At 36.2% G+C, this 15,003-nt stretch overlaps 1 protein-coding gene across 1 annotated transcript in view; it reads right to left on the reverse strand.

Annotated features, from left to right (window-relative positions):
* The window catches only part of LOC150104307 (tRNA-splicing ligase complex subunit RTRAF-like), a 178,644-nt gene that overhangs the window by 63,409 nt on the left and 100,232 nt on the right, over positions 1-15,003 (reverse strand). Inside the window, exon 5 of the mRNA XM_090396290.1 lies at positions 13,593-13,681. Within this exon, the coding sequence (XP_090252416.1) occupies positions 13,593-13,681 (89 nt within the window). The remainder of the gene's footprint in view (positions 1-13,592; positions 13,682-15,003) is intronic.

Below are 15,003 nucleotides of genomic sequence, written 5' to 3' on the forward strand. Positions count from 1 at the left end.
GAATTCGTCCCTCTGCCCAGGCTTTCTGAACTATGCAGTGCAGCCACTGTAACTCTTATACCACCATACTTCAGCATTTCTGGTCGAATATCATCTACTCCTGCTGCCTTTCCACATTTCAAGCCTTTGATAGCTTTTTCTACTTCAAGTATGGATATGTATTCCTGACTGCATGCCTGGTCAGTGTTTTTTACCACTGTGCTGTCATCACTGCTTGTTTCATTTAGCAGTTTTTCAAAGTAATTACTCCATACTTCAAGGATATCTTTTTCTCCCGTTTTCATGTCACCTTTATCATCTCTAATTCCTTTTATAGCACTCTTTCCTCCATTCTTAAGCTTCTTCAACAACCTCCAGAATATTTTGCCACGTTCTTGATATTTATTTTCTATATTCTTGCCAAAGTCCTCCCATGACTTTTGTTTAGCTAGTTTTACACACTGTTTAGCTTTCTTACATTTGTCTCTGTATTCTGTAAGAGTAAAAGCTGACTTATTTGCCAGGAACTTTTGATATGCTTTCTTCTTTTCCTTCACTGCCTCTTTAACTTCCTGTGTCCACCAGGGAGTTCTGATTTTTTTATCCTTGCACACAACCTCACCACATGCCTCTCTGGCAGAATCAATCAATGTTTTCTTCAGAGTTTGCCACTGAATCTCCAAGGTTTGATTCCTGTTCTCAAACTCTTTCATTTTTCCTTCAATAATCTTTGTGTATTTTAGTCTATAGCTCACATCTGAGAGCTGCTCAACTTTTATTCGCTTTAAAACTTTCTTACATGTTATTCTTTTCAATATAAAATTTAATTTATCCTGCTCAAGACTAAATAGTGATCACTTCCAATTTCAAATCCTCTGTACACTATGGTGTCCTGCACCAGGGAGAAAACATCACTATCAACAATAACATAGTCAATGAGACTTTTCTTATTCCTAGCCTCTGCTCTCCATGTGAATTTGTGCACATTTTTATGTTGGAACATGGTGTTAGCAATAACTAGTCCATGTCCTGAGCAGAAATCCAACAGATATTTGCCATTATTAATAGCTTTGCTCTTTTCTCCAAATTTTCCCAAAATATTTTTGTATGTCTCACAATCATTTCCTACTCTGCTATTTAGATCCCCAACAAGGACCAACTTTTCATTTTTCATTGTGTCAGTTGCTTTTTCTAAAGCGTCAAAAAATTCCTCCACTTCTACCTCAGTAGAACCTTCTGTGGGACCATAGGCACAAATACGTCTCATTGTCCAGTTCCCCATTCTCATATTTGCCCACATTACTCTACTTGAGACTGACTGCCATTCAAGAAGATGAGCCTCGTATTTTGTGTTGAATACTATGGCTACTCCTTCTTTTCCTTGATTGTCATTGCCTGAATATAACATTTTGTATTTATTGCTCAGAAAGATCTCACCAGTTTTTGTCTTTTTTGTTTCAGTCAACCCTATTATGTCGATCTGGTACTTATCTAATTCCTCAGCTAGCTCCATTTCTTTGCCATTCAGGCTTCTTACATTGATAGTACCAATCTTTAACTCTGGTGATGTTGAGTTGGGGTTTATTTTCAGGTTTGTTCCAGTAGCTGACTTTTCGCTGTTCGCCCTGGTTCCCTGGCGAAAACAACGGGGGCCTTGTTTAACCGGGCGACGCCCCAGCCAGCATGAAATTTTGTCATGTTGTACCATCATTCTATATTTTGGTTTAACCAATAAGAATACAATTTGGTCGGCTAAATCCCAAATTGCCAGCCCATCCTCGTCCGTTCAGTATCCAAGTAGATACTCAACAGGGTGCACCACGAGAAGGTGAGGATTGGACATTAGGTCAGAAGCCCTGGTCGGTTCTCCGCATTCCTTTAAAGGCTATGTGAAGGTCTCCTCTCAGTTATACAGCTTTGACCCTTAAGCACCCCCAATATTATTACAGAAAAGATTATTTCAGTCAAAAAATTAACATTACTCTGAGTACAGTCTCCTAAGCAAAAAACAAAAACGAACATGATGAGTTACGAAGCCACATATCATGAGAGATTTTACACTAGAATCCTATGGAATTGACAGAAAACTAATAGCTATATTAAAAGATGTTTACAAGAATGCAGTTGCAGTAAGAACAGGTGATGATTTGGAGAAATGGTTTAGAATAAGCAGTGGTACTAGACAGGTAGGACCCAATATTATTATTATTATGTGACACTTCCAGGGAGTCCAAGGAACTCATCAAGGTAGGGTACTGACTCTACAACTCTGTCTGCACCACTCAATCCAACTACAACGAACTGCAACTTCCATCATCATCAACTACACCAGAGGACAGCAAAGTGGTCAATATCAACCCCTGGGGGGGGGTTATGTGACTATCCAAGGGGGGAGTGAATAAATGTCTACGGGTCAAAAAGGGTTCAATAAACACCTAAAATGATTTTGAGTAACACCTAGTAAACCTGCAATGCCAAATGGCTGACCGGCTGAGCCAACAAGGGAGAAGTGCATGCTCTCCCCGATGAAGACATCTGGAACAGAGACAATCAGGGTAGTGAGCATTTATTGCCCATAGCTATCAGAGTGGTATTCACTGATCTGATAACTTTGAATTTACTGGGTAATTTTTTTAACGTTACAGTTCCCATAATGGCAGTCCCTAATAGTATGAAGTGCCGACAGTCTTCATAAGAGTATTTAAAATTTGGATTTATACCATCTTTTACCAATGAAACAATGTCTTCATTACTGCTTATCTTATCAAGAAGCAGTGATGAAGTAAAAGATTGAAGGAATTATTACTTTTAAATTGAGAAATTTGTTATTGATAACATTTATTCATTCATTTAATATGATGGGGGTCGATGAGAGATCAAGGATTCCGTGAAGGGGTCAACGGTCTAAAAAGTTTTCCGACTCCTGATCTACATCAATGCCATCTACCACACACCACCACTGGTATTTTCACAGACAATCACAAACATCCATGCCCACGGCGGGATTCAAATCCGCAGCCTTTTGCCCAGGGAGCAGATACGCTGACCACTCGGCGAACCAAGCCGGCAATATCACCAAGCATTTTCATTGCACATTTAGAAAGAGCAATGGATAAAATGAAGGAAGATGCAAAAGGAATATCAGTACATGGAATGAGAATTAACAATCTGAGAACTTGGAAAAAACAAAGGTAATGGTATTTGGTGAGAGGAACATGAAACAAAAGATACAAGTGAATGTGATTGATATAGAAAATGTAGAACAATTCACATATTTGGGAAGTAAAACGACATATGATTTGGACTGTAAAAAAGAAATAAAGAGCAAGATTGCAAAGCGAAAAACAAATCTAAAGGCTATGGATAACATGGGGAATAGTAAATTGATCAGCCTGCAAATGAAACTAAGAGTACTAGAAACATGTATCTTTGGGTAATAAATAAGGAACCAAGAAAAAGAATTTTGGCATTTGAAATAACTTGTTTCAGGAAGAATGGGTAAAACATAACTTGTTTTACCCATCCTATTCTTAGGAAGATTCTAAGAATAGGATGGGTAAAAAAATCACAAACGAAGAGCTCTATTGGAACATACAACCAAAGAAGAATCTAATGCAAAAGATTATACAACAAAAGCTGCAATTATTTGGACACATCTGCAGAATAAGTGAGGAATGGAAGATAAAGACATTCATGTTTGGTATTATGGGTGTAAACAGAAGAGGTAGACCATACAGAAAATGGATAGATGACAAAGGACTGGTGTGGAATGGGTTTACAGAAACTGCGACACTGTGCACTGGACAAAGAAAGGTGGAAGAAGATAGTGAAGGAAGCATACCAATGGATAGCAAACCCATGGTTTTGTGATGAAGATGATGTAACCAATCCTAATTGGAACATCCATATAATTAGCTACTTCCAAGGTCAGTACAGCATGATCACTGTTATGAACTGGTGGCAAAACACATTCTTAACTGAAACCCCTTCTGGCATCAAATCCAACATTCTTTGGCCTTGAGTTCCTTCTATGTCATTGCTGTTTGAGAAAGTTGTCTCACAACAGCTCAATAACTTCTCCTTTATTCGTATCACGAGATTTCTCCTCTACCCAATCAATGTTTGGATAATTTATGTCACTCATAATGATTATTTGCTTAGGACCCATCGGAGTAAATTGGTGACGCATTTCATCTGCAGCTGAACCACCATGCCTGTAGAAAAACCACACAAATTTTATCCAGTTAACCTTGAACTCAATGCTAAATGGAACATTATTATTACTTTCATGAGTTTTAACTCTAACTGGACACAAATCATCTAATATTAGTAGGCCAACCATACGTCCCGTCCTGTCCTGGTCGATTTGTGAATTGTCCCAGAAAAACAATCTTACATATTATTACTATTGCTATTGTACATTATCATGAGTGGAAGGGAAGTAAAAATAGAAAAAAAAAAATTTTTTTTATAAAAATAATGATGCTGCGCTAAACTCTAGAATATGTATAATCGATCTGCATCAAGGCCACTTCGATTGTGGCTAGACCACTACTAACTATGAAGTTATGTGCATGCAGAATCTATACAGGCATGCGTGCAAATCATGTGTCCATGATATAGCATCAATATTAATATATTTGGCATACCAGTTATTGTCTTGTATAGAAGCGTCCCGGTTTGGGAAAATCAAAATATGGGCAACTTAGATATTAGTAGTGCATACCTGCCCTCCTCTTCTATGCATTCTAAAAATATTACCCTCTACACTTGAATTCAGTTATATCTGATAGCCAGACTTCAACAGTGCCAATAGACTTAGGCCAAAACATATTCAACAAGGCAACAAACTCTACCCCTTTATTTCTAATGCTCCTAGTATTTGTGTATAGAGATAACAAGTTACATCCTGACTATACTTAATATATACTTATATTTACCGTTTGCTTGGCCCAGTTCAGTAACTTTCTCTTTTCCATCCACAGAGGCATTCAAAAAGTCTATACTCAATGTATAAATTTCCACTCCTTTAGCAGATTTCTAAACATGCGCAATGATAGTATATTAATATATCATTAATAGACTATTATTAATATTTATGATATTAATAATAATATTATTAACTATTATTAATATCATAAATATTAATAATAAACTGCAGTTTACCATTTTATTAAGTTTAGCACATAACAAAAGATTTGTTTTTCTGGTTAGAAAAAAACTTTTTTAAAAAATATTTATATCTCCCACTCACATAAGGCATGTAGTACATCAGTAATCAGTTCTGTGTGTAGGCTAAGGAAGTTTTTTATTTTTTTAAATATTTTATTTTATTTCTTTAATTTTTTTTTATATTTTTTACATAGTCCAGAAACAGAGTTTCTGGACTTTGTAAAAACTATGCAAGCTAAAAAACAATATGCTTGAAGAATATTCAAGACCCTTCAGGTCTTCAATAAACAGGGCATGACTGCTTACACTGGACAATGAAATTCATCTCATGCCTAAAGACAATCAACAAACATCCAGACTCAAGACAGGATTTGAACTTGCAGCTTGATGATTGGAAAGTAAGTTAACCACTTGGCTATCAAATACCAAATTAGGCCTAGATTTTTCATTTATCTTCTTTGTCGACACCCGTTATTACAAATTATGAGTAGGATTGCAGGCGATAGAGCTTAGGGTGAAAAATAAACTGCAATTATCCCCAACTCTCTCATTCCAATCACATGGACCTAATAAAATATAGAAAATATAATATTCAAAATGCTATACAAGCATGGGGCTACTTAATGATCAAAACTAGATAGTTGGGAGACCCCCACAAAGAAAGTGAAGAACCAAACCAGGGCTTTGGACCTAACATCCAAACCTATCTTTCTGTTAGATGTTTCATTATTACATATCATCTGGGATTATGAATGAGCAAAAGATTGGATGACAATCTGGGATTTAGCCTCATGAAGTGGCTTACATACAGCTTAGGATAGATGGCCTACTAAGTGGTGAAATGACATCAGGAGATAAAAAAAAACTAAATTCACCAGGACTTAGACACATTCATGTAAAAGAGGTAGAGATAGCACTATGTTCAGTGCACGTCAACAAAATCTTTGTTACTGACGCTAACAATAAAACAAACAAGACCTTTAAATAATAACCATAGAATGTCATATTCAGGCAACAATGATGGAAAGAAAAGAGTATTCAGCATTAAACATGAAAATCAACTTCCTGTACAGGCAGGCTAGTTTCAAGTAGTGATATGGGCCATTTCAAAATGGGAATTTAGACAATAACATATACTTGTGCCTATGATGTCAAAAGAAGACTGTAGTGAGAAGGTAGAGGATTTCTAAGTTCACCAAAGAGAGCTGCTTCCAAAAACAAAAAGGTGGTTCCTTGTTGGGGAACTAAACAATGGAAGCAGAAATGTTTTGAGAAAATTTGGAGAAAAAAGCAAAATTAAAATATAGTAAGTATCTGTGAATTTCTATTCAGTATAGAGACCAATCATTAATACTATGCTGCAATATAAGGATGTACATAAATTCACAAAGAGAACAAACAAGATAAAAGATAGGTCATACTGACAATGTTGTGAACCATAATATCTTCATAGGATACAAAGATTTTAAAATAGGAAGTGATTGTTTAGTTTTGTGCAAGACAAAAATGTGAAGTATATTAAAAAGAAAAATATATAAGAAAGTCAAGCAGCTTTCAAAAGTAATTGAAAATATAGAAAAATATCAGGGGAAAAGAAAAGTGAAAACAATGACTGAACTTTAGAGAACTGATGGCAAATCTCAAGAAAACATTGATTCAGCCAGAAAGGCATGTGGTGAAGGTAAGTGCAAAGATGGAAAACTCTGAAACAGTTGCAGAAAAATTAAGACAAAAGTCAGCACATTTTAATAGAAAATACAGGAAAATGAGGGAATATGTAATGAATGATGAAGTTAAAGACGTCATGGAAAGAATATAAAAAATAAATATGAATGTGGTAAAATATTCCAGGGATTATTAAAAAAAAAAGCTTAGAAATAGAGGAAGGAGTATTGTAAAAGGTATCAAAGATTTTAAAGCTGACAAAAGAAAAACAGAAAGATATTCTGTGGATGGCTGGAGTAATAACTACTTAGAAGAATTATTAAAGAGGATAGCAGTAACAAAGCACTAATAGAAAATATCCAAGAGAAATGCTGTTGTGAATCAAGTTTTTTGGCTGAAAAATAGATGCAAAAAGACACTGGAGTAGATGATAGCTAACCATCATCATCAAATTCCTGCTATGTACCCTCAAGGGGTGTACAGGATATGATAGTACTACATGAAAAAAATTACATCATTATTAATTTCCTATCTACAATTTTCCTTGAAATCAGTCTGTTACTTGTCAAGACTCCAACATTATCAGATCTTATATTTCTATCGTCTAATGCACTTTGTACCGTATCAATCCGCCTATATCTTGGTCTTCCTCTGGGTTGTTTTGCTGCCAACCTGGCAGAAAACACTTGTTTTGCTAATTTTTCCTCACCCATTCTGTTTAAGTGACCATACCACCTGAGATTAGCTCTGCTAACGCATTCCTGGATGCTGACAATATCAAGTTCTTTCCTAATATCCTCGTTTTTAATATGATATTGCCATTGATGCCATCTGTTCATGCCTATAATTTTTCTCAGGACTCTCATATCTGCGGTCTCTAGTCTTTGGTCAAGTGTTTTACTTCTGAACCAGCTCTCAGATCCATAAGTTAAAACGGGTTTGAAACATAAGTTAAAACTGTCTTGTATACAGCTAATTTAGTGTTCTGACTAATTTCTCTCTTATTCCATATGAATTTATTCAATTGACTTCCCACCATACCAGCTTTGCTGATTCTGTTGTCTATTTCTACATTTAATTTACCATCTTCAGTAAAAATCGTGCCTAAATAGCTGAAATGTTTTACTTGTTCCACAGGTTCTCCATTCACAACACAGTTGACATTTTCAATGATTCTGCCTATTTTCATTGTCTTTGTCTTTTTATTGATGACCTTCACAGCTATTCAATTTAGTCAGAGAATCTTGCAGATTTAGCAGTATAACATCATCTGCATAAAGCAAAAAGCTGACAGTAACATCTCCAATTTTGATATCATGTTTAATACCACTTTCCTTCATAATGTGATCCATATAGATAATGAATAACAGAGGGGATAATGTACATCCTTGTCTCACACCAGATTTAACATTAAACCATCTTCCTGTACTTCCTTGAATTCTAACTGTTGACTCAAATAAAGACTAAGTATTGCTTGATATAATGCCCCATTGACACCATATAACTGCAGCGTATTGAATAGCTTCTCTCCTGGCACCTTGTCATATGCCTTTTCCAAATCGACAAAACTTAAATATAGATCTTTGTTATATTCCCATGCTTTCTCGACTATTTGTCGTAAAGTGAAGATCTGATCCTGACAGCCTCTATTTGGCCTGAATCCAGCTTGTTCTTCACCAAGCCTTTCTTCCACAATTCTTCTCAACCGTTTCTCAAGTATACTTGCATAGAACTTGCCAGGAACACTCAGTAGGGAAATACCTTTGTAATTTTCACATGCAGTTTTATTTCCCTTTTTATATATGGGTACTATGAGAGCTCTACTCCAATCATCGGGAATTTGTCCCTCTGTCCAGGCCTTCTGAACTATGCAGTGCAGCCACTGTAAGACTCTCACATCACCATACTTCAGCATTTCTGGTTGAATATCATCTACTCCTGCTGCCTTTCCACATTTCAAGCCTTTGATGGCTTTTTCTACTTCAAGTATGGATATGTATTCCTGACTGCATGCCTGGTCAGTGTTTTTTACCACTATGCTGTCATCACTGCTTGTTTCATTTAGAAGTTTTTCAAAGTAATTACTCTGAAAAATAAAGAGTAATGATAGCTAACCAATGCCCAAAATTGGAGATATAAAATGTTGACAGCAGCTACAACGTATACATGAAAGCTTTCTTGAACATTGTATATAATACAATGAAACTTACATGAAAATAAAATGATAAGAATTACTCTATTGTGTATTTCATGAAGATTTATGCAAGTATACTGGAGGTGCAAATAGAGGCTAAAGAGGAACGGATTTTTATTTTAAAAGTAAGTTTTATGAAATCATTGGAACATATTCATTTACATTTCCTAGATCTGAAGGAAAAAAAAAGTATCAAGGCTAAGAGAAAAGCTTTTCAAGATTCTACAGTTATATAGCACAAATAAAATATTATATAGAGCAATATTGATTGAATGGATCAGAAGCCTGGAAAAATTTACTGGGATGTGACAAAAGTCAGGGAAACTAGATCATCATGGGAGCAATGGTAAGAATGTATAAGTTCAAGCCAAGAAATGCAAGCATGATGATGTTGTCAATGAACATGGTTATGAATCAGTTGATGGACCTATATGCTTTGGACTGAGTGTGTGTGTGTGGGGGGGGGGGGGGAACAGCAAGATGGGTCCACAGCTGGCAGATAGTGGATCACTACCCTGCATATGGAGGGCAATTGCCTGGAAGTAACTGCCTACACACAAGTCAGGAAGCATCAGAAACAAAAAAAAGTTTGCTGCCTTGGTGAATATGTTGTGGCCCAAGATTATTGGTAGTAATGAAACCTGGCTCTAAGAGGTAGATGTAATAACTGGAACTGAATGTAAAGAATATAGTGTTTTAGGAGAGGGCACTGATAATAATATCAGATGATTTTATTTATTTTTTTAGCATTTGCAGTCAATCTCTGCAACCAGACAGGTCCACAGGTGGCAGATATGAATGACTCCCAGATATGAAGAGCAACTCAGACCACAATCTTGTGCAAGTTTCTGGTCTCACAGAATGCCCCTCCTCTGAACCTACCCAAGCTCGTGTCCTCTGACACTATAAAGTGGGATGACCTCTGGAACTATTATTCTTTCCCTTAGCATGACTATTGCTTCCACTCTTCTGAGCTAAACACCTGCAGTGAGTGTCACTGAAATGATTCAAAATGGCACGAAGGCACTGATCCCTCATTCCATCCAAAATTCCCATCGACTTTTCAAGCCCCTGATTCAACAGATATATGAAAGCAATTGAAGAATAAAACTCAGCTTACTGCAGATGGCTTGCATCAAGAACCCCAGTTTCATACTCAGCCTGTGCAAAAGCATGCAAAATGTAAATCAACTATCAGCAAAACTAAATCCAATTTCATAAAAGTCAATAGTAGAAAACTCATCTCTTGTCAAAACAATAACTGTACCTTCAGGTCCCTCGCAAAAACTATCAGATGAAACTTCTACTCAACTGTGCTCGCAACCCACCTCTCTCCCATTCAGATGGCACCAATTATAGCACCTAAAGGAAAAAGTAGACTTCCTAGCATCACTCGTTTCTTCTAACTTCTGCATAGACAATGAAAAGACAAATCATCTCCTTCCAATACCAGCAACTGAGCATAATATGCCTCCTGAGGTCTTTTGGCAGAGAGAGATAAGAATATTAGACAACCTGAACACAATAAAGTCGCCTGATCCTGATGGCATCTCTCCTACTGTACTCAAACGTGCTCCAGCACTAACATCTGCCCTCTATTGTCTCTTCAATCATCTCTACTCAACTGGCACCTATCCCATCTCATGGATACTAACATATATTCAATCCCTCAAAAAAAAAAAGTAAGTAACGCCTGTCCAATTGCCATTACCTCAATATTTTCTAAAATAATGGAGAAAGTTATCAATTTCTTCACTACTTAGAAGCCCACCAATTAATCAGCAACCACCAGTATGGATTCTACCAATCCAGATCCACAGCTACCTTAGCCTACATCATTCACCACTGGATATATGCCATGGTAAGGTTTGGAGAAATGGTGTCACCCTTGACATTTCCAAGGCTTCTGATCGTGTTTCGCATCAAGGTCTGATTTGCAAACTGCCTTCTTTAAGTTTACCTGCCATCCTCCTCAACTGGATAGTTAGCTTTCTCTCTGGTTGTTAATTTCACTGCTTGTTGTGGTGGATGGCATTCCCTTTTCGAGTTTTCCTACCAATGCAAAAGTTCCTCAAAGCTCTGTTCTCTCACCTACCCTCTTTCTCTTGACCTACTCTCCATCACTACAAATCTTATCTATAGCTTTGCTGACAACAGCCTTCTCATTCATCCTACTCTTTTGACAAACCATGTAGTTCCCAGACATTCCTTACATCAAGATCATCTGCAACCAGTGCCTTAAACACTGACTTCCATACATCTTTCAATGGGGCAAGGATAACCTAGTCACCTTCAATGCTGCCAAAATGCAGTCCTGCCTCTCTTGCAAAAGGGATCCTAACTCATCTCCCCCTCATCCTCAGTAACACACATCACCAGACAAGATGAAATATCTTTCTTGGACTGACATTTATCTTCAACCTTTTTGGTACAACATATCGTATCAATAGCTTCCTCAGCTTCTAAAAAACACTCTTTTCACTCAAGAAGCTATTCTACACCCACCCAGCTACTAATTCTATATTATAAATCTCAAATCCACCAATCCTTAGAATATTGTTCACACATTTGGGGAGGTGCACCCAAAACCTTAAAAATGCTTGATCCTGTCCAGATGAAAGCATTTCGTCTCATAGATGACCCTTCCCTCACAGGCTCACTTGAAGCATTGCATCTGTGGGATAGAGGTAGAGCTCTGTATCTTCTACAAGTACTTCCATGATCACAACTCCAGTGAATTGGCAAACATTCTTCCACTTGCTGCTAGGCCTGTAAAAACAAGAGCAGCAGCTGTCCAACATCCCTTTACAGTACAACTGCAAACTCATCAAATCTGCTTCTCTTCTTTATTTATTCTATCTACTTCTGTAATCTGGAACATCCTTCATCATTCCCAAAAATTTCAACCTATAGCTCTTTAAGAAGAATGTCAATAGGTTTCTTCCTACTCAACCCTTATTGACACCTCACACCCAGCACTGATATGCTATATTTTCTTGTACCTCTACTGTGTGGGATTTAAAAAAAAAAAAATTAATTAAAAATAAAAATGCAAGATAAGAAGGATATCTAACAAATCAGCAGTCCTGAACCAACAGCAACACTGCCATCAAAGGTTGGTGGATTGGCCCTTGGCAAGGCCTCTCAAATGCCACAGAACCCACAGATCAGGTTAGGTGCAGCTGAATAGGCATCTGGTCCATGTCAGGCACAGCCTCTATTTAGAGAATGATGATAGCCTGCACTGGTCTCTGACTAGGAAGTAGCAACTTCTGACTAATACCTCACCTTAGGGTACAAATACCAACAGTGGTATCCTAGACACTACAAGAAATGAGCAACAGATGATCTGAGTCCAGTTCAAGTAGAAACCCATGAAAGCAATAATAATGATGTCCTATGTAGTGATGAATTTGAGGCTATCTGGTGTGACAGAGGATGCTAACAACAATATGATGAGCATTCCTGGAGACTTGGCAATTCAGTGGCAGGGAACAATAAAATGTAACACCAAATTACCTTGAAACTAAGAGAATAATCATTATGGGCAACTTAAATTATCCAAACACTGACTGAAGAATTTGAACAGAAAATAATACAAATGAAGCAATGGAAAATTATTCATTTAGAGAATTAGAAGCAGATCTAAAAACAGCTAATGAGAAATATGTTCATTCTGATGGCAAAAAAATTTGGTTCATTCTACCAAATAAGGTATTCTTATCATTAAGGAGTGAAATTAATTCATATGAAAAATTCTGTTAGATACACTACTGAATTATACTCAGATTTTGGGTTGAGAAAGATCTAGACTTTCCTATGGAGCAATGAATACTGTCTTTTGTAAATTCTATTTTTGCAATAAATGCAAATGCTGATTAGCTCCATCCTCCATATTAGCATGTACTCACAATTTAAAGTTTCTTTTATGTTAATTTCAAACTCCATGTTTATCTGTATGCTCTAAGCTTAATATGATAATTTTTGTTCACAAAGTAAGTTACTATTTTATTAGTATATGATATTAGTATTAATATCAAATACTAATTTGACATTTTTGCTTTATAATTAAATGTATAGATCATTATTCTGATTTAAGAGAATAATGAACCGCACATTTCTCATTTAGGTACTGAATTTAGGTTCTCATTTAGAGAAATGCAGATTAAATTAAAAAATAAAATTTCAGGAATTCTTGGGAACTACAATTTAAAATTCCCAAAGATTAAAAACAAATTCAGAATCTTCTTAAGATCTGTGCCTAAAAAACCCAATCCTGAAAGTTTTTTTTGAGCAGTTATTTCAATAATTACATACACCTCTTCACAACAATGAAACCTCAATTCACAATAAATCTATACTCTGATTCAACTTCTTGGAAAAGTATCAACTTTCCTCACTAACTTAATCTGTATGTACATGATGGTACATACAATGTAAAACAATCCATTATTTATAAATATAAAAATGTACAAAATAATTAGCATGCCTGATAACAAAAACAAATGTAAGATGTGGGGGGAGACAAAATTTATAACACTACATTAGGAAGAATAAACACTGCATAAAAACAAACTATTACCTTTAGGGTCACTAGATGTTCTGGATGTGGAGTAATGTTCAATAACTGAGCCAAGGAATTTATGCCTTCTTTGAATTCTGGACTTTCAACTAAAAGAAAGAAAGAAATTGAAATTATGTAATAGCATTTTAAATAACCGATATGTTATAAATGAGTATTATATTAATGCCAGCCTGGTTGGCTAGGTGGTTAGTGTATCTGCTCTTCAGCCAAAAGGATGCAGGTTCGAATCTCACCATGGGCATGGATATTTGTGATCGTCTGTGAAAATACTAGTGGTAGCAGTGGTGAGTAGATGGCATTGGTGTAGATGATGCAGTTCATTGTAGTTAGTGAATTGAGTGGTGGAGACAGAGTTGTAGAGTAGGTGCTCTCCCTTGATGAGTCTTTGGATTCCCGTAAGTGTCATATGTAATAATAACAATAATAATTAAGAGAGTGGAAATAATTTGCCCTGAGATAATTATCAAACTATAAGGTGTTGTGACAAGTGTCCATACCCACTACCAAGCTTTCCCATTCTTATGTTAATTATTGCTAATTTTACTTATCTTTTTAACTGATATCTGTGTTTGTAACTATGTTGATGGGATTTGTTTGAGTAATATGGAGTGTGGGTTGTAGGTGGCGGTCAATGATGCGTGCCTACTTGTTTTAAAATTATGTGATGAAAAAATGTCTTAACTACCTGACAAAGTTTATGCCAGGAGTTATGGTGAACTGTTAATGAGTGTACTACACAGTGCAGTTAATTCCAATCAGAAATTATTTTCATTTAAAGCTGAGCAACAGAGCATACTTAAGTGAAAAGTGACAAGAAGCATAATGGTTTTCCTGGCAAAAGATAGCAAGCATATTTTTTCTAGATTTTTCTAATTTTTCATATTCAAAGAAAACTCCACAGCAATTACAAAAGTAAGAAGTCTGAAACTGAGACATATCACTTATTAAAATATGAAAACATTAATTTTATCACCTTCTCCCTCCCTCAGATAAAAAACTATAAACCTAACAGTAACAATGTTTTAATTCTATTATTTCTATTGGGTTGGCAAATAAGTTCATTTGGTTTTTCAGAGTGGAATGAAACACATTTTATTTAATATATATAATACATACTAGTCAGTTATATATTGACCCTCTTTATCAATGACCTCTTGCCATCTGTCCAGCAACTTCATTATGCCACGTTCATAAAACTCCTGGGGTTTACTGGCAAAAAACTGATCCAGTTGTCTTTTGACAGCCTCCTCATTAGTGAAGATTTTTCCATTCAGAGAATTCTGCAATGATCGGAAAGTGGTAATCGGAAGGTGCCAGGTCCGGTGAATACGGAGGATGAGGAAAAACATCCCAGCCAAGACGTAACAATTTACTCTTGGCTGTTAATGATGTGTGGGGTCTGGCGTTG

Source organism: Typopeltis vanoorti, chromosome 8 (assembly GCF_054136105.1).
Source record: "Typopeltis vanoorti isolate ZY-2024b chromosome 8, IOZ_Tvanoo_1.0, whole genome shotgun sequence".
Classification (NCBI taxonomy): Eukaryota; Metazoa; Arthropoda; class Arachnida; order Uropygi; family Thelyphonidae; genus Typopeltis; species Typopeltis vanoorti.